At 42.2% G+C, this 19149-nt stretch overlaps 2 protein-coding genes across 6 annotated transcripts in view; both read left to right on the top strand.

The window, feature by feature from the left end:
• Positions 1–19149, top strand: part of LOC149222688 (oxysterol-binding protein-related protein 1C-like) — a 450258-nt gene that overhangs the window by 329994 nt on the left and 101115 nt on the right. The window lies entirely within an intron of this gene.
• LOC149222689 (uncharacterized) lies at positions 1975–14372 on the top strand. The gene is made up of 3 exons (XM_089383677.1): positions 1975–2161; positions 13868–14083; positions 14203–14372. The coding sequence occupies exons 1-3, from the start codon at positions 1975–1977 to the stop codon at positions 14370–14372; spliced, it is 573 nt and encodes a 190-aa protein (XP_089239803.1).

Below are 19149 nucleotides of genomic sequence, written 5' to 3'. Positions count from 1 at the left end.
TGATTTTATTGCTGCAAGCTGAGCCCAGAAAATGCTTGCGCAGGCCCTAGGAAGGCAAATTCGTCCCCCTAAAGCAAGTACCTCTGGCCCTGAAAATCAGTCCATAGTTTCGTACCCCCAAGGAAATTTCTTGTAAATTCCCACAGGGAAATTCTCTGAGAATCTCCTCCCCCAAGCACCACGAATTAACTTCTACGTCCCTGTCAAGTTTTGATTTGGCGTAGCATTGGAGGTGCTATAGTGATGAAAATTGGTGGAGAGGCTAAGGCACATAAGATCTCTAAGACCCAAAAATCATTTTGGGAAAATCCACTTGGATGGAGAGATATTAAGATAATTAATATTTTTAATGGAATTCTTAAGTATAAACTTATGAAAATAAAAATATGAATGTGTATTAATATAATATGTGTGAGAAAGTTCTAAATAACGAGGATCAAGCCAAATCTTAGCCGTTGATTAGGGACTTAATCTCAGTTGTTGAAGACTCAACAGGAAAACTATAAGAGGAGGCTTGAGGGTCAGTTGGAGACACACCAAGTTGATTAGTCAGTTCGATTTTTTGGGGCGAGGTTTGTGGAGAGAATCGAACCAGTGATCTGTTGCAGCGAGGGGCAGTTCAATAGAAGGCTGAGAATACATATCACAGAGGCAGAGAAAGTACCGAAGAGACAATGCAGAGCCTTGGAAGGCTGACGCATAGGCAACCAGGACTGACTCAGAGGCTGAGGAGGCTAGCGCAGGTGACGCATAGGGCCAAGAGGCTGATGCAGAGGCTAATAGAGCTAACGCTGGGCTAAAGAGGCAGAACTGAGGAATTTTCGTGGGGTACTCTGGGAGCTGAGAGGCAGACACAGAGCAGAAGAGGGTGGCATAGTCCTTGGAGGGTGACGCGGTTTCAGAGAGAAGCTTGGAGCATCTTTCGTTGTCTAGCTAAGGAACTGTCGAAGTTGCTGTGGGATCAATCATCTGGTTCCTGATTAGCCGGAATATCTGTCTCCGAGGAGAGGTACTTATGCCAAGGAAATCTCTGAAGGGTGAGCCATTTTTGGCACCCTAGTTGTATTTAGAAACTGCATAATAATAAAACCCTCATTTGTTGCACCGATTTTCCCGCATTGGTTTTTTTCGGGGACGATTGTCCAAAAATAACGGTGTCCCTTGTGTGATTGTCTCAGTTATTTCAGTTGCTGATCTGTATATGTGTTAAGGCTGCATTTGTGCTTGTTTCAGTATTTATATTAATAAATAACTTATTAATGGAAAGAACAAGTAGGAGATAATAAACTAGATAATGCTATAGGGATTTCTAATGTGTTAGATTCAAAAATTTCAACATGGTATCAGAGCATTGCATATGACAGGAGGACTGAAGGCACGAACAAAAGTATGAAATTTGCAGCAATAGCAACTGTCCCAACAGACAACGCTATTCTAGAGCTGGAGAGACAGAAAGAGGAGTGATGCAGTGCAAAAGAGGTGATGCAGAGGCTCACGCAATGCCTGCGTCAGTATGTTGAGCTAGGAGGAGGGTCAGTGTAGAGGCAGAGAGGGGCAGATCAAACCTACTTGTGCTCGATCATCTTTCTCGGCCAGGAAGGCGATGTTGTGGCCAAGAGGAGCAGATTTAGCCTTTGTTGGGATTGTGCAGAGCCTGAAGGGCTCAATTTCTTCAATTGTCGGGGCTTGGGAAGCTGTGGGCAGATTGTGATTTGAGGAGCTAGTCGGATGCTATTTCTGTTCATGCAGAACAATGTCTAAGGAGACGGAGCCAAGGTAGAGGGAATCACTACCTCGATGGATTTCTAGCCAAGGAATCCAGATCCATGTTGTAGCGGGAAAGGAGGATTAGAGAGAAGTAGTTCGACAGTTGGCCAGAGGATTTCCAGGAGGGAAATTAGGACTTAGAGGGAGATTTCTAGGAAATCCGTTCAATCTGTGGAGACTCAGAGGGAGTCCAGAAGAGGAGTTGAAATGGCAGTCAATGGATTGAGGGATCAGGATAGATTGGACAGAGCTTCCAATTTTCTCATGTGGAAGGCCAAGATCCTGGCAATCCTGGACAAATATCGCATCAAGGAATTTGCTTTGAAAACTGTAGTTGTCCCAGTTGATCTGAATGCTAATGATAAGTATGAGGAGGCTGAAGCGAAGACAAAATGTTTGATCCTATACGGGGTCAAAGATCATGTGATACCACATATTGCTGAGAAGAACACAATAAGAGAGATGTGGGAAGCGTTGACCACCTTATACCAGGGCTCTTCCGTGCAGAGGAAGATGCTATTGGAGAATCAGCTGCAGTCATATTAGATGCAGAAGGGAGAGCAGATAGATCCATTCCTTATCAGGTTGTAGGAGATTCACGACCAGCTTACTTCCGTGGGGTCTACACCGGATCCATAGTTTATGGTCAGGGCTGTCCTACATTTAGTCTTCAAGGAGTGGGAGACATTTGTCCAAAGTATTTTGCGTAGGGCTATTCTTCCCAGTTGGGAGGAGATGTGGGAAGCTCTTCGCCAGGAAGAGATCAGGAGGATGACCAAGCAAGGAGTAGTGGCAAGGGAGGTCGAATCAAGAAAGAGGAGGAGGATGCGGCTCTTGCATCTGCGGGACAACAAGGGAAGAGGAAGAACGACATCTCCAAGGTTAAGTGCTTCGATCGTGGTGCGCTGGGACATTATTTATCCCAGTGTCCTAGGAAGAAAAACAAGGGAGAGGCTTCTGATTCAAAGGCAGCTCTAGCTAAGGCGGAGAAAGAGGTCAAGACTGATGATGATTGTGCCATGAGTGCTCATGTGCCTCTAGAGAAGATGTGGGGAGACATCGAGTTGTAGTCAGGAGAACTACATACTAGGGGCAAGATCCTTGAGGTGCCTAAACACTTGGATCACATCCGGCTACAGAAGCCCTTAACGACAGTAGCATGATGACAAGTGTCGGGTGGAGCAAAATGTGGAGGAAGCAGCAATGCTTGGGTGCAGAAATCTGAGGCAGCGCAGTGGAGGTTGCAGTAGTGCGAGAGGCACAAAGGTGTATTCAATAGTGCAGTCGAAGCAGAGGGAGCACAGGATAGCAACAGAGGTAGTTTCAGCATCACGAGGCTTCCACACTGACTGAGATGTCAGTATTTGAGAGAAGTCAGTTACCTACTTCTCGGTAACTGAGTTGCAGTGCAGTAGTTAGCAGGGGCAGTGCTATGGGCAACATGTTGAGAGGGAGCTACAGTAAATATGTAGGAGTGGCAGTGGCAGCGTCATGGACAGTAGTACAGGGAGCAATAGTGCAGAGGATGCGAGGCAACAAGCCAAGCATCAAAATAGGTACCAATGCGGAGGATCAGTGTGATGTTTCAGTGGTGGAGCATTACTAGAGCACATTCCTCGCTAAGAGGGAGTGTTGATTTGTGGTAGCGTCGGATGTACTCTAGCCATGAAAATTGGTGGAGATGCTAAGGCACTTAAGATCTCCAAGACCTAGAAATCGTTTGGGGAAATTCCACCCCGATAGAGAGATATTAAAATAATTAATATTTTTAATGGGGTTCCTAAGTATAAACTTAGGAAAATTAAAATATTAATGTGTTTTAATATAATATGGGTGAGAAAGTTATAAATAACGAGGATCAAGCCAAATCTAATCTTAATCGTTGATTAGGGACTTAATCTCGGCCATTGAAGACTCAACATGAAAAGTATAAGAGGAGGCTTGAGGGTCAGTTGGAGACACACCAAGTTGATCAGTCAGTTCGATTTTCTGGGGCGAGGTTTGCTGAGAGAATCAAACCAGTGATCTATTGCAACGAGGGGCAGTTCGACAGAAGGCCGAGAATACATATCAGAGAGGCAGAGAAAGTGCCGGAGAGACAACACAGAGCGTTGGAAGGTTGACGCAGAGGCAGCCAGGACTGACTCAGAGGCCGAGGAAGCCAGCGCAGGTGAAGCAGAGCGCCAAGAGGATGACACAAAGGCAGCAGAGGCTAACAGATCCGATGCTGGGCTAAAGAGGCAGCGCTGAGGAATTTTCGTGGGGTAGACTAAGAGTTGAGAGGCAGACACAGAGCATAAGAGGGTGACGCAGTCCCTGGAGTGTGATGCGCTTCTAGAGAGAAGCTTGGAGCAACTTTCACTGTCCGCCTAAGGAAATATCGAAGGTTCTATGGGATCAATCATCTGGTTGCTGATTAGCCAGAATATCTATCTCCGAGGAGAGGTACTTCTGCCAAGGAAATCTCTGAAGGGTGAACCATTTTTAGCACCCTAGTTGTATTCAGAAACTGCATAATAATAAAACCCTCATCTGCTTCACCGGTTTTCCCACATTGGGTTTTTCCAGGGACGATTGTCCAAAAATAAGGGCGTCCCTTGTGTGATTGTCTCAGTTATTTCAGTTGTTGATCTGTATGTGTTAAGGCTGCATTTGTGCTTATTTCGTTATTTATATTAATAAATAACTTGTTAATGGAAATAGCAAGTAGGAGATAATAAACTAGATAATGCAGTAGGGATTTATGATGTGTTAGATTTAGAAATTTCAATATCAAGTGGTAGGAAAATCGATGCAAATGATAGCCTCCAATCCAACTCGAAAATCCATGTCCAAATTCTAGTATAACAATAAGAAAATCTCCTACAAACCCTGGAGACTCTAATCCATGCTTTCTCCCACAATGTGCTTTCTTGAAATACCTCTGTGCCCAAGAAATGCGTACTACTAAGCAAACTCCTGCAATGATGCTGAAAGGAAAGTTTGAATGGAGCTCCCCAGATTACCTCACTAGGGAGACACTCAAAGTTCTCTGAAATGAGGGTGGAATTCCTGCTTGGAAATTCCTTGTGCTAAACAACACAGTTGTCTTGGCTAAGCAGCTCAAGGGAACAATTGTGAGATTGTCAAATGATCAAGGATGCCAAAAAGTGAGACCCCCAAGCTTTGTTTATAATTCGTGGCCCCTTCTCTCCTTATGGTCGCCACTCTCTCGCTCTTCCCAATTCACACTTCCTTCTCTTCCTCTCTCCTCCAAGAGTGCAAGTTCCCTCCTTGGGTTGAGTTTTTATTTCTTGTGGTCCCCACATTCCACTAGATCCACAATATTCCCATTTCCTCCTAAGTGCCAGAAATGTGTCCTCTCCCCAAACTCATCTCTAATGTTGAAAATCAAAATTGGGGATATTACAGTCGAGACAAATAAAGAAAAGCTAAAACAAGGCAAGAACTCATTACCTCTATAATTCGCACAAATGAATTCTCTGCTGCATTCGTCCACACAAAATCTTCCTTCTTGGTCATATCTGCTCCTCCTCCAATCACGTGCCCGAAATAGAGCATCTCGGTCAAACCAAATTCACACTTGGATAACTTAAAATAGAATTGTTGTTCTTCTAGTATCTTCAACACCTCTTCTGTTAAAATTGGCAACCAGGGCAAAACTTCATGTGGGTCATTTTATTCATAGCTGATAATATTTTTATTAGATTCCTCTCGTCGAGAGGTGTAGGATTGATATAAAGATCATCCGATTCCGATAAGTATTCATGGAAATATGAATTTATTTTGATTATGGAATTATTATCAAGCCGACCTACAACTCATGTAGGCTCAGAAGCCCAACAATCGCATCTATTCACCCACCAACGTTGTGTATAAATATAAGAGGACTTTTCCTCATTTGGACTCACTCATCTCATCACATCTCTCTCTCTCTCTACTACGCAGAAATGAGTCTCTTCTCTACTGCGCTGAAATGGGTCTCTCTCTCACACATGTGAAGCCAGAAGCTGTTGAATTTGAAGTTGCAACTGCAGAAGTAAAGATTGACTTGCGTGGCCTAGAAGATCTTCTCTTTGGAACTGCGCTGTAGGTTCATCTGAACCTCCTCTGAAAGCCGCGACTTTTGGTGGTGGAATGAAGTCAATCTTATGAACGGTTTGCAAGATATCGTCTGCCCTAGTTTGATAATGAAGGCGCTAATGCTGATGCTATTGATCTAGGGTTTGCTGCTACTGATATGAATCAGATTTATTGTACTATTTCTCTCTGCTGAATTATTGAAGATAAAAGAAGATTTGATCAAAGGGTTTCCCCACACATTGTGGGGTTTGTCCCTGGCTAGCCGCCACATCTTGTGTCTCTTGTCTTGGCTTGTTTTCTGTCGATCGTTTAATGTTCTATCTGCACTTTACTTTATGTACGTGTGATTGCTAATCTTTGGAATATAATAAGGAAAAGAAGTAAACTGTTATAAGCATAGAAAATACCATAACTTAACATGGTATCAGAGCTGAGGTGAAGACAAAGCCCGAGCAAGAGCAAGAGCAATCATCGAAGAGAAGATTGGCAAGGCTATCCTAAAAGAACTATGGGGTCTTCAACACTCTTTCCTGCTGAAGACAAGCTCCGTGAGAAAGCTGACTATCACGGATGGAAGATGTCTATCGATCTAACCCTTGAGAATCAAGGAGTGTTAGATCATGTGAGAGGCAATATTATTGAGCCTCCATCAAATGCATCCGCTGCTACCTAGAACAAATGGAAAAATGGAAAAGTCAAAACAATAGAAGATCATCTGGGACTCTATCGACAAGCACTTGGTGGCCTACATCTCTGAACTGGACACCTCTAAGGAAATCTATGATAGATTGGATTACCATCCGAATGGTACGTGTTTAGGACTACTCTTCTGAACTATAATGTAATTCCTGGTTTCAGGGAATTAATGGCTAGATGCATTCAAGAAGAAACAAGGGAAGAAGTGCAAGAAATGCCCATGCCTAAATGTCCTCCTGTTGCCTTTTCTTCTCATGCTAAGAAAAGAAATAATTCCGGGACTAAATCAAAAGGAAAGGCTGGACCTAAGGCTAGAAGAAAATGACGATGTTACATTTGCGATAAAGCAAGTCACTATGTATGAGATCATGAGCATCATGATGAATGAGATCATGGACGTAAAGGGCAAGATGAGATCATGGACATATAGGATAGCATGATAATGATGCACACTAGTTTGAGCAGCATTATGATGGATAAAATCATGGACATGGGCAGCATGATGATAATCATGATTAGAGAAGCATGGTACAGTATGCAGTGGTGCAACTCGAAATCCCTCTAATGGCAATCAAAGGAATGACAAATTCAATAGCAAAGATAAGAGGAGAGCTGGGAATCAAGGAAGAGGACAAGCATTCAAGAAGGCTAGAAATTCCAGGATGTATTAAATGCACCTGACCTCAAAAAGAACCGAGTGTCCATCTCGGCAATGGAAGATAAAGGCTACAAGGTAACCTTCAACAATGGCAAGGTATGTATATGGAAAAATAATGTTAAAGATGCCTTTACTCTTGGGTTTAGAGTTGATTCTTTATATCAGGTCAGTGGAAGTCCGCTAGGTGTCATGTCTTGTGACACAACACTTCAGTCCGAACTTTGGCATCGTAGGTTTGCCGACCTTCATTACAAAGCTCTACCTGATGTGAGACAGATGGTAACAAGGATGCCTGAATTCCAAGTAGAGAAAGAAGGTGTATGTCCAAGATGTGCTGAAGGAAAGCTCAAAAGGGGACCGTTCCCCTCAAGCCAAAGCAAGACCTCCGATATATTACAGTTTGTTCACTCGGGCATATCTAAGGCTGGCATTAAGAGGGAGACTACTACACCACATACTCCTGAGTAGAATGGTGTGGTGGGAAGGAAGAACTGTACGATTGTGGAAGCTGTCCGGGCCATGCTACATGATCAAAGACTTCCGAAGTTTCTATGGGCTGAAATTACAAACGCTGCCGTATATGCCCTCATCAAGGATTGGGTTCGAAGACTCCAGAAGAAAAGTTCACCGCAAGGTGAACAATCTTCCAACTTTGAGGAGCTCTCAAGAAGCCGACACCAGGGAACTGAAAGAAAAGGATGATGAATCAATGCCTGATGTAGAAGAACCCATGGATCCGATTGATCGTCATCCACATGAGCCTTCCTCTTCTAGGAAGAGGCCTTCATGGCTTAGGGGGATACTTGATGATGCTGAAGGACATGCTGCACCCTGAGGAACCTTCCATCAAAGTAAGAAACTTAACAGGTATCAGGGATACCTGACCATCATGAGCACAATCATACAAAATGAACCTTCATCATTCTCAGATGTCATCAAGCATTAACTATGGAAGGATGCTATGACCATAGAATATGAGTCTATTATGGAGAATGATGTCTGGGAAGTAGTTCCCAGACCCTGGGAAAGACAATTGCTACTTCAAAATGGCTTTACAAGATAAAGCATGCAGCAAATGGAGGTATGGAAAAGTATAAGGTTCATTTTGTTACTCGTGGTTTATCCCAGAAGGGAGGTATAGAATATGATATTTACACCTGTTGCCAGATATACAACCATCCGCTTGATCATAGCCCTTGTGGCTTCACAAGGATGGAACCTACATCAGATGGATGTTAAGACCGCGTTCTTGCATGGTTCTATCAAAGAAGAGGTCTATGTGGAGCAACCTGAAGGATTTGAGATTTATGATTGAAAATCTCATGTATGCAGGTTGAAGAAGGCTCTCTATGGGCTGAAGCAAGCACCCCGAGCATGGTATGAGAGGATCGACAGCTACTTGATGAAGCTGGGATTCACTAGGAGTGAAGTCGATCCTAACCTTTACTTTAAGGTTGAAGATGACAAGCCTCTCATACTAGTGTTGTATGTGGATGACCTCTTTCTAACAGGTGCAAACCCTCTCATTCACAAATGTAAGAGGGAGATGGCTTCTGAATTTGAAATGAAGGACCAAGGACTTGAAGTGTGGCAGAAGCCAAGGGAAATTTTCCTATCTCAAGGAAAATATGTGGTAAATATATTGGAAAGATTCAGTATGATGGACTGCAAGCCTGTGACTACCTCGAGGATCTTAACTTTTAGAAGTTATATGGTAGTGATGTTGGACCAGACTTGGGAAATGCCTTTGAGTTTCAAAAACTCATTCGCATTGATGTTCTTGGTGAACCTCCATCCGAACATATGTTTTGCAGTTAGCATTGTGAGCTCATATTTGGTTGAGCCTCACTGGATTGATGCCAGGAATCTTCTGAGATGTCTTCAGGACACAATCTCTCATGGATTAAGATACACTGCCGGAGATGTGAGACTACTTGGATATACTGATGTTGATTGGGCAGGCAGTGTGGTGGACCGTAAGAGCACTTCTGGGTACTGTTTCACCTTGGGATCTGCTTCGATATCCTGGATGAGCAGGAAGCAGAAGTCGGTGGCTTTGAGCACCGCCGAAGCAGGATATATTGTTGCTAGCATAACCTCGTGCAAGGTAGTCTGGTTGCGAAAGCTCTTTAGTGAGCTGTTTGGATTTACATTGGATACCACTGTGATTCTCTGTAACAACCAGAGGTGGGATTCGATTATTGAGGAATCCCGTATTCGTCAAATGCTCTAGCAGATAGACATCATTTGGGATATGGTAAGTCGATGAGCAAGGAAGCTCCATCACATTAAGATGATGTACAGGTTGATACACCTTGTCAAAGCCCCGAGGAAAGATCTAATCTGTGATTTTCCCAAACAACTTGGAGTCGGCAAGAAACCCTTGTACAAGGGTCTTGCATGTTGCATACATTGAGCTCTGGGAGCTCTGAGGGCTTGCAGTTCCTACTGGAGCAACATATGACCATAGGGTGACTCACCCTCCCCTGATGGTTCACACTGGAACAAGATGATTCGCTCTCTTGTGGGACAAGATGATTCGTTCTGTTGTGGAACAGGATGATTCGCTCTCCTGTATAGCAGGATGATTAGTTCTTCTGTGAGGCCTGGATTGATGTGTTCTCCATGGCAGCCTGGATTGATGTGTTCTCCACGGCGATTGTAGCAGGAAGTGAAACAGGAATCGCCGATTTTGGCGATTAATCGCGAGTTAGAATCGGGTCGGCGGCGAAAAGATCCGTTCTGAAACTCCGCGCGTCAACTCGCGTTGACCGAGTTTGACTCGTGGTCAACGCGAGTTTGACTCGCGAGCCTGGCGATTTAGCCGATTATTGGCAGTTTCCCGAGTCCCGCCAGATTTCAGTTCCGCCGCCCGCGTCCCGCCATATTTCTGTTTATCATTATTATTAATGTATCAGCCATTCCAACCATTCCACACAGCCGCAGAGAAACAGTTCACGCGCAGACTCCAGCCATTCCACAATGCACACAGCCGCAGACAAATAGTTCGACGCCATTCCACACAGCCGCAGAGTCGTCGACGCCGAAGACAACCAGTTCGACGCGCAGCGGCCAGCCATTCCACACAGCCGCAGAGCCGTCGACGCCGCAGACTCCACTGCTCCAGCGCTTCCACTGTCCACGACTCAGCATACAGAGTTAGCTTGTCTGAACTTCCAGTGATACCTTATAGGTGATATAGTAGTGAAAACAAAAAGGATCCAGGGCATATTTTATTCTTCCTAAAATCGTATTTTTTTTATTTGCTTCGCACCACTTGATTCACGTCAAGTTTGAACACCAACTTAGATTTCTAAAACATTTTGAGAAGTATTACTATAAGAAAGCTTGTGGTTATGTGAGTCCAAGGAGTGTTTTGTATGTCAGGCCAATGGACCCCCACGTCACATTATCTCTTGATTTGGGGCTGACGAATCTCGGGGTTTAAATATAACTCTGCGCTTGTCAGGCACCTGTGTTTTCAGTATAACGTCATTATCTTATTATCTTCAAGAGCATTGCCATAACCTCGCTATTAACATATCTTCAAGAGCATTGGTAGTACGAGGAAGGCTGTTGCTGGAAGGAATTTCTATACAAATGACTGGTCAAAGCACTACATGAATATGTCTGATAAAGTCATCTGCTTCCTACTGCTTGTAACCTTGCAGCCCACTTGCTCTCTGGCATTGTCCAAAATTAGGTCTGGTTTCATTGACCACTTTTGGTTACCTGTGGAGTCTGGACATTAACAGAACTCCTTTTTTCGTTTATAACAAATAGAATTTTCTAGTATGAATAGTTGATTACATTCAAAATAAGTTTACTAAACAAACAGGTCCTCTTCTTCTCACTCCATATTCTCAACAGAGATATTCTACTTAGTAAGCCTCAAGATCCGTTAACCTTATTAAATGATATGAATTATGACTGGTCTAAACAGCCTTACTCGTTGGAGTTTACAAAATGGTTTTACCAAAATAATCAAAGACTAAAGTTGACTTACATATAATTGACTGGAATACTGATCTCAATTTCCATCCTAGTCTACATATAATTTACTGGAATATTGATCTCAATTTCCATCATAGTCTATAGACGGAAAACTGATCTCAATTTCCATGATTTTGCAACCTTTGATCAGTCTTCAAAGTCAGATTTCCAGACTTCAGAAACTAGGAAACAAGTTTCATAAATAGATATTCCTGAAAACGAGTACCACGAGTTGATTTCCTTCTCTAATAGGTTACTGCAGTGGAATTGTCGATGTGACTTGTTTGATGTAACACTGCATCTGACCTCTTTAAGGTAACAGTGCAAATTGAACTCAATTCTAACGAAGTCCATTCTTCATTCAAAAGGGACCAATTTGCCAGCAAGTAGGCTTTAAATCCATAACTAGGTCTGCCAATAGAAAGGTGGATCCTTCACAATCTACAGTGAATATTATGACATATGTTTAGTTGACTGTTGTTTACTGACATCTGTCTTCATTTAATTTTTTTAATTTCTAGCATATTTTAAATTTTTGGATAATTTTTAAATTTGATTTTTTGTTGTCTTTCACAGGAGCCACAAATTAAATAGAAGACAGACTCCAAATCTTAACAAAAGCCACAAATTAAACACAAGTTCAAAGCAACAACAATGCCGAGAGAGCGGGACTTTGCTTGGGCTTATTGTGACAAGATTCTCGGAAAATCCTTGCTCCTTTGTAAATTTTGCAAAAAGGAATGCAGTGGAGGCATTTATAGATTCAAGTTCCACCTTGCAAAAATACCTGGCCATGATATAGGTATTTGCGGCAACGTTGACGACAATGTCCAATACCAAGCAGCCTTGGCCCTTGATATGTTAGAGCAGCATAATGCCAAGAAAGCAAAGCAAAATGTTGAAATAGGAAATGTTGGAGTTGATACTTTTTCTGCCACTAGCCCCATGTCACCTCAATCTGTTGAATCCTCAATGCCGTTCCCAAGTTTTCCACACATGCCTCCAAGGCCAAGTCAAACTCAAAGCCATGCCAGTCCTTCAACTCCTTCCTTCAACACTGGAGGTGGAAACATAAACACCTTTTTTGCTCCCCGCACAAAACCCGGTTCCCAACCTACCTTGGATGGCACTGGTTGGAAAAAAAATATCCATAGTCAGGCAAGGAAGGCCATTGCTAACTTTTGGTACTATTCTGACATACCTTTCCACTGTGCCAGAAGTCCTTATTGGCAAGCTATGATTGATGCAATTGCTGCTGCAGGTCCAGGGTTCAAAGCCCCTACATCAGAGAGCCTTAGGACAGATATGTTGTTAGAGAGTGTTGAAGATGTCATGCTTGTGCTAGCTGAGTTTCGTTCATCATGGGTAGAAACAGGGTGCACCATCATGAGTGATGGATGGACAGATCAGAGGAATAGAACTTTAATAAATTTCCTTGTATCTTGTCCCGCAGGCACAATGTTTCTCAAGTCAGTGGATGCTTCAGATAAGGTTAAGACTGCCCAACTTATCTGTGAAATGATGGAGGAAGTCGTTCAAGAAGTGGGAGAAGAAAATGTTGTACAAATTGTCACCGATAATGCAGCGAATTATATGGCTGCTGGTAGACTTTTTGAGATGAGGCACCCCACTATTTTTTGGACCTCTTGTGCTGCCCATTGCATAGATTTAATGCTTGAGGACATTAGTAAGCTTCATTGGATACATGAGGTTGTGGAGAAGGAAAAATCCATAACCAAACACCTATACAACCACACTATTGTCCTAAACACTATGAGAATATACACTGAAGGTAAAGAAATTGTTCGACCTGCAGTGACTAGATTTGCAACAAATTTCATATCTTTGCAATCTGTGGTTGAGCAAAAGATAAATCTGAAGAGGATGTTCTTGGGACCTGAGTGGATGGGATCTAAACATTCCAAGACCCCTGAAGGCATCGAAATTGCTGCACTTGTGTTTAGTGATGGCTTCTGGAAAGATGCCGAAGAGATTATTGCTGTGACGGAGTCCCTTGTTAGAGTTCTCAGGTACTTTTAGTCTTTTAACTTTTTCATTTTTTAAATTTCATTTCAAGCTTCTTTTTATTTACAATGTTTCATATTTCTTTAAATTTGAATGCTTGAACTTTCAGGATGGTTGATGGTGACAAACCCGCTATGGGTTACATTTATGAGGCGATGGATCTCGCAAAGGAGGCCATCAAAAGAAGATATGGGGATGATGAGACAAAGTATATGCCTCTTTGGGACATTATAGATGCACGTTGGGATAGGCAATTGCATTCCCCCTTAGATGCTGCTGGGTACTTCTTAAACCCACAATATTTTTATGATAAGAACAAATTTAATGAGGATGGGGAGGTTGGCAGAGGACTTATGACATGCTTGGAAAGGTGCTTCCCTGATCCAGAACAACAAAGTCGTGTCTTTTCCCAACTACAAGATTATAGGGCACCATCTAAATTGTTTGCCTATACCAGTGCTATAAGACAAAGGTCAAAGATGTTGCCAGGTACCCAGCTTGAAGGCTTCATCAATTCATTAAATTTGTTTAAACTTTATTTTGTATGTTAAATGTTTTATTAAATTTTCTTTTCTTTTTAAGTTTTTACTATTTACTAATTTGGTACTTCTAGTCTTCTACTCACAAACCCTTAACACTTGCTAGGTCTTTGGTGGCAAAACTTTGGTAGTGATACGCCAGATTTGAAGAGATTTGCCATTCGAATCTTAAACCAAGCATGCAGTGCTTCAGGTTGTGAACGCAACTGGAGCATGTTTGAGAAAATACATTCTAAGAAGCGCAACCGATTGACACAAAAACGCTTGAATGACCTTGTATTTGTCCATTACAATCTACGACTTCGCAACAAACAAATACAAGGTGAGATTCGAGAGCTTGAATTTGAAGGTTTCATAATCTAGTTCGTACTTTAAAAGTTTAAAGTTCAAACTTCAAAGTGAAATTTTAATTCACATTTCAATGTCTCATGATAATGACAGGTATGGATCATTCACCAATCGACCTTGAAGAGTTAGATTTGCAAGCTACAAATGCGGCAGAATGGGTTCAATTAGATGAGCCTCCTCTTTTCAGCCTTCATGACTTGGATAACTTTGAGAGTCAAGCAAGCGAAGGAGTGGAAGGAATCGCTTCTAGTTCTCACTCTTAAGAGTCTTAGACTCTTAGTTGCTGATTTTTTTCTGATTAGTATGCAGTTTTTAACTTTTTTGTAAACTTTTAGAAGCATATGCTTCTAAGGACTCAAGACTCAGTGCTTTGGATCATGTGTGGACTCATAACATATATGAGATACTTATTTATTCATGATATTTTGGACATCTATTGATATTATGCATTGTTTGGACATACCTTTACCCAATATTAATGAAAAATGGTTTTTTAATTCAATATATGTGTATATTTTTATTTAATGAATTTGCCGATTTTTTCCCGATTTTTTCCCGATCCGATTAAAACTCTTCGCTCTTTTGCTTCGTCGATTTATTGCCGATTCCGAGTTTGGTAACATTGGTAGCAGGATTGATGTGTTCTCCTGTGAGGACAGGATTGATTAGTTCTCCTGTCGAGGCATCCTACCCATGCAGTCTGGGACTCATGGGAAGTACCTCTCATTTGATCAATGAGCAGGGAAATGAAGTTAGGGACCATAGTAGTACCGATGGACGCATCGTTGTATCTACCGTACTCCCTATGCTAGGATGACCTCCATTGATCTGGGATCAATGATACTGGTCTGGGACCAGTGGTAGGAGTTGTACCATACTATGACGCTGACTTCGGGTTGGTTGAGACTGGTCTGGGACCAGTGGTACATACTCCGAGACTGACTTTGTGTCAGTGCAGTGCTGGTCTGGGACCAGTGAGAGTGGTAAATACTATGACGCTGACTTCGGGTCGGTTGAGACTAGTCTGGGACCAGTGGTACACTCTCTGAGACTGCGATACTGGTCTGGGACCAGTGGTAGGAGTTGTACCATACTATGACGCTGACTTCGGGTCGGTTGAGACTGGTTTGGGACCAGTGGTACATACTCCGAGACTGACTTCGTGTCAGTGCAGTACTGGTCTGGGACCAGTGAGAGTGGTACATACTATGACGCTGACTTCGGGTCGGTTGAGACTGGTTTGGGACCAGTGGTACACTCTCTGAGACTGCGATATTGGTCTGAGACCAGTGGTAGGAGTGGTACTTACTATGAAGCTGACTTCGGGTCGGCTGAGACTGGTCTGGGACCAGTGGTACGCACTCTGAGACTGACTTTGAGTCAGTGGAGGATGATATTGGTCTAGGACCAGTGGAGTTGTACTCACTATGACGCTGACTTCGGGTTGGTTGAGACTGGTCTGGGACCAGTGGTACATACTCTGAGACTGAGTTTTTGAGTCAGTATGATACATCTTCGATCATTTCTTCTTCTTCATAATTCGGACAAAAGCAGAGTAGAACAGAACAATGCAAGAGCAGAGCAGAACAGAGCAAAACAGTACAGATCAGTGCAGGGCAGAACAAGACAAAGCAGAACAGGCAGAATAGAGCAGAGCAGGGCAAGGGTCAGGCTGTACAGGGCAGTGCATTTGATGGATGAATAGTAAAGACCAATAGACAGATTGCAGATGAAATTCTCCATGGTTGAGAGGGAGTGTTAAAATTGGCAACTAGGGCAAAACTTCATGTGGGTCATCTTATTCATGGCTGATAATATTTTTATTAGATTCCTCTCATCGAGAGGTGTAGGATTGATATAAAGATCATCCGATTCCGATAAGTATTCATGGAGATATGAATTTATTTTGATTATGGAATTATTATCAAGCCGACCTACAACTCATGTAGGCTCAGAAGCCCAACAGTCGCATCTATTCACCCACCAATGTTGTGTATAAATATAAGAGGACTTTTCCTCATTCGGACTCACTCATCTCATCACATCTCTCTCTCTCTCTCTACTACGCAGAAATGAGTCTCTTCTCTACTGCACTGAAATGGGTCTCTCTCTCACACATGTGAAGCTGGAAGCTGTTGCATTTGAAGCTGCAACTGCAGAAGTAAAGATTGACTTGCGTGGCCTAGAAGATCTCCTCTTTGGAACTGCGTTGTAGGTTCATCTGAACCTCCTCTGAAAGCCGCAACTTTTGGTGGTGGAATGAAGTCAATCCGACGAACGGTTTGCAAGATATCGTCTGCCCTAATTTGATAATGAAGGCGCTAATGCTGATGCTATTGATCCAGGGTTTGCTACTACTGATATGATTGAGATTTATTGTACTATTTCTCTCTGCTGAATTATTTAAGATAAAAGAAGATTTGATCAAAGGGTTTCCCCACACATTGTGGGGTTTGTCCCTGGGTAGCCGCCACATCTTGTGTCTCTTGTCTTGGCTTGTTTTCTTTCAATCGTTTAATGTTCCATCTGCACTTTACTTTATGTACGTGTGATTGCTAATCTTTGGAATATAATAAGGAAAAGAAGTAAACTGTTATAAGCATAGAACATACCATAACTTAACATCTTCCAAGTGCTCCAGGTGTTCTTCCCATGTTCTGTTGTATAACAAGATGTCATCAAAGAAAACTAGCACATACTTGCACAACTGCTTGTTAAACACATGGTTTCTACAAGACTGGAATGTAGTAGGTGTGTTGGTCAGCCTGAAGGGTATAACCAAAAACTCATAATGGCCATAGTGACATCTGAAACAATGTTGCACGAAGCGGGAGCGAAGCGGAAGCGCGGAGCGCGGAAGCGTCATTTTCCAAAAATCTAGGAAGCGAAGCGTCTGCTATATATATATATATATTTATATTTTTTTGCATTTATACTCAAAACAAACATCCCAAATACCAAATTAATTGTAGAAGACATGAAAACATGCATATTTTTGCATAAATCAAGATAGATATGGCATCCATGATTCCATTGTAGTTACTAGTATGTACAACAATCATCTCAAAAAATTTAACCATTATTATTATTTTTAAATTTTTTTATTATTTAACTAACTAATATTAATTAATAATAATGATGATAAGTAAGCATAATAATAATCACATTAATCATAAATCTTTGGCTTATATTAACTACATTTATTAATAATGTTTTTTTTTTTCTTCAAATTAAATTAAGATTAGAATTTAAACCTAGGTTAATCTTTTTATTGGCCCAAAAAAATAAGCATTTTATATTAAAATGTTCTCATCAAGACGGTCTTAACCTGGATACATTAAGAACTTTTTTTTATATAGTTTAATGTTTCAAAAAGTAATTATATCCTTAAATCTCTTTAAATTTAAAAACTTAATGAATACTAACACCCGAAAATAAGTAATTAATATTCTTTAAGCTGTGGTTCAGCGGTTATGTGAAAGTTTGATCCCACAAATCAGGTTCCTTAATCCATACAACCCTGCGCAGGACTATGAAACCTACTGCAGCGATTGAAAAAAAGTGGATGGTGGACTCCGTCTAAGAGCAGACGACGTTGGTTATCACCTGAACGCGGTTTCCTACTCATTCCTAATTTAATTTTATATTCAGCGGCCTATTATCATAGGCCTCTGCTCACGCCAACAGAGACGTATTCAAAGCCGCAGTTCTTACGACCTGTTCAAAAGTCCAATAAATCGGAGACGCCAACCACAATTAGCGGCTGCGCATATGCACTCCACTGATCTGATCAGATCCGGTCCGCGCCAATACCATCATAACAGCTGTTCGCGATTATTCTAGAAGTTGACTTAATGAACTTTCGTGAATATCCGCCACTAATTGGCTTCCTAAAAACCAGGAATCGCTCAAAAAACTAGGAATCGCGCTTCGGCAAAAATGGAATCGCGCTTCGGCTGGCGCTTCCGGAACGCTTCCGTACGGGACGCGATTCCGGCCTAGGATCCGGGGGGGGGGGCGCTTCCTGCAACACTGATCTGAAAGCTATTTTAAGAATGTCTTGCTCCTTGACTCTAATCTGATGATAGCTTGCGTGGGGATTAATCTTGGAAAAATATTTGGCCCCCTTTAACTCATCGATTAATTCATCATTTTTGGGAATTGTATATCGATTTTCGATTGTCTTCTTATTCAATGCCTTGCAATTGATACACATACTTAGGGATCCATCCTTTTTCTTGAGTAGGACTACTGATGAAGCAAGTGTGCTAGAACTAGGGTGTATGTGGTCTAGTCGGAGCGACTCCTAAATAGTCTTCTCGGTATCATCTTTGTATGCTCTAAGATGCCTGTAGGGAGTGGTAATGACCCCCTGGACATCCTCCAACTCAATGATATGCTCAAAGCCTCTGTCAGGTGGCCTCCCAGGTGGAATATCCCAAAACATCTTCTGATATTTTTGCAATAGGGCTGAAATGTCTGCTGGATATTGTTGGGGATGGTCCTATGACTTTTTCTACTCTGGATTCTATTGCCCATTCAATGTCTCCATGTTGAAAAATTGCCTCCATCTGATTTGATGTCATTGTCCTGGGAGGGTAGGTGTGCATGCCCTCTAGCACCACCTTTTTCCCACCCTTCATAACCTCCATCTCCATCTACTAGTAATCTGTCATGTATTTCCCAATAGAGATAAGCCATTGAACTCCCAACACTACATCACTGTCATGGACAATAGTCACAAAGAAATCGTCTGTGACAATGTTGTTCACCATTGTCAAACTCATTTTGGGGATCATCCTATTACATTGCATGAATTTGTTCCTTGGTATGGCTATGGAGAATCCTTCAAACTCTGTGGTGGCTAGTCCTCTCCTAGCTACATAGTCGACATCAATGAAATTGTGGGAAGCCCCACTATCAACAAATACTGTCACCCCCTACCCTTGTATAGTTCCTCGAATCTTGAGAGTAAGATACCGAGGAATTCCTGTGAGTGTAGCGATGACACCGCCTTTTTCTTCCTCCGGGGGTTGCTCA

Source organism: Pinus tabuliformis, chromosome Q (genome assembly GCF_031772625.1).
Source record: "Pinus tabuliformis cultivar Carrire ecotype Pingquan chromosome Q, CPIR1, whole genome shotgun sequence".
Lineage (NCBI taxonomy): Eukaryota > Viridiplantae > Streptophyta > Pinopsida > Pinales > Pinaceae > Pinus > Pinus tabuliformis.
Note: the sequence above shows the minus strand (reverse complement) of the source record. Positions and strands in the feature narration are given on the sequence as shown.

Bases quoted from the DNA above. Each gene is read 5' to 3' on its own strand.
- LOC149222689 (XM_089383677.1), top strand. From the start codon at position 1,975: ATGGCAGTCAATGGATTGAGGGATCAGGATAGATTGGACAGAGCTTCC. The intron at 2,162-13,867 runs GTTTGATCCTAT...AACACTTGCTAG, and splicing joins GGCTGAAGCGAAGACAAAAT to GTCTTTGGTGGCAAAACTTT. The intron at 14,084-14,202 runs GTGAGATTCGAG...TGATAATGACAG, and splicing joins TCGCAACAAACAAATACAAG to GTATGGATCATTCACCAATC.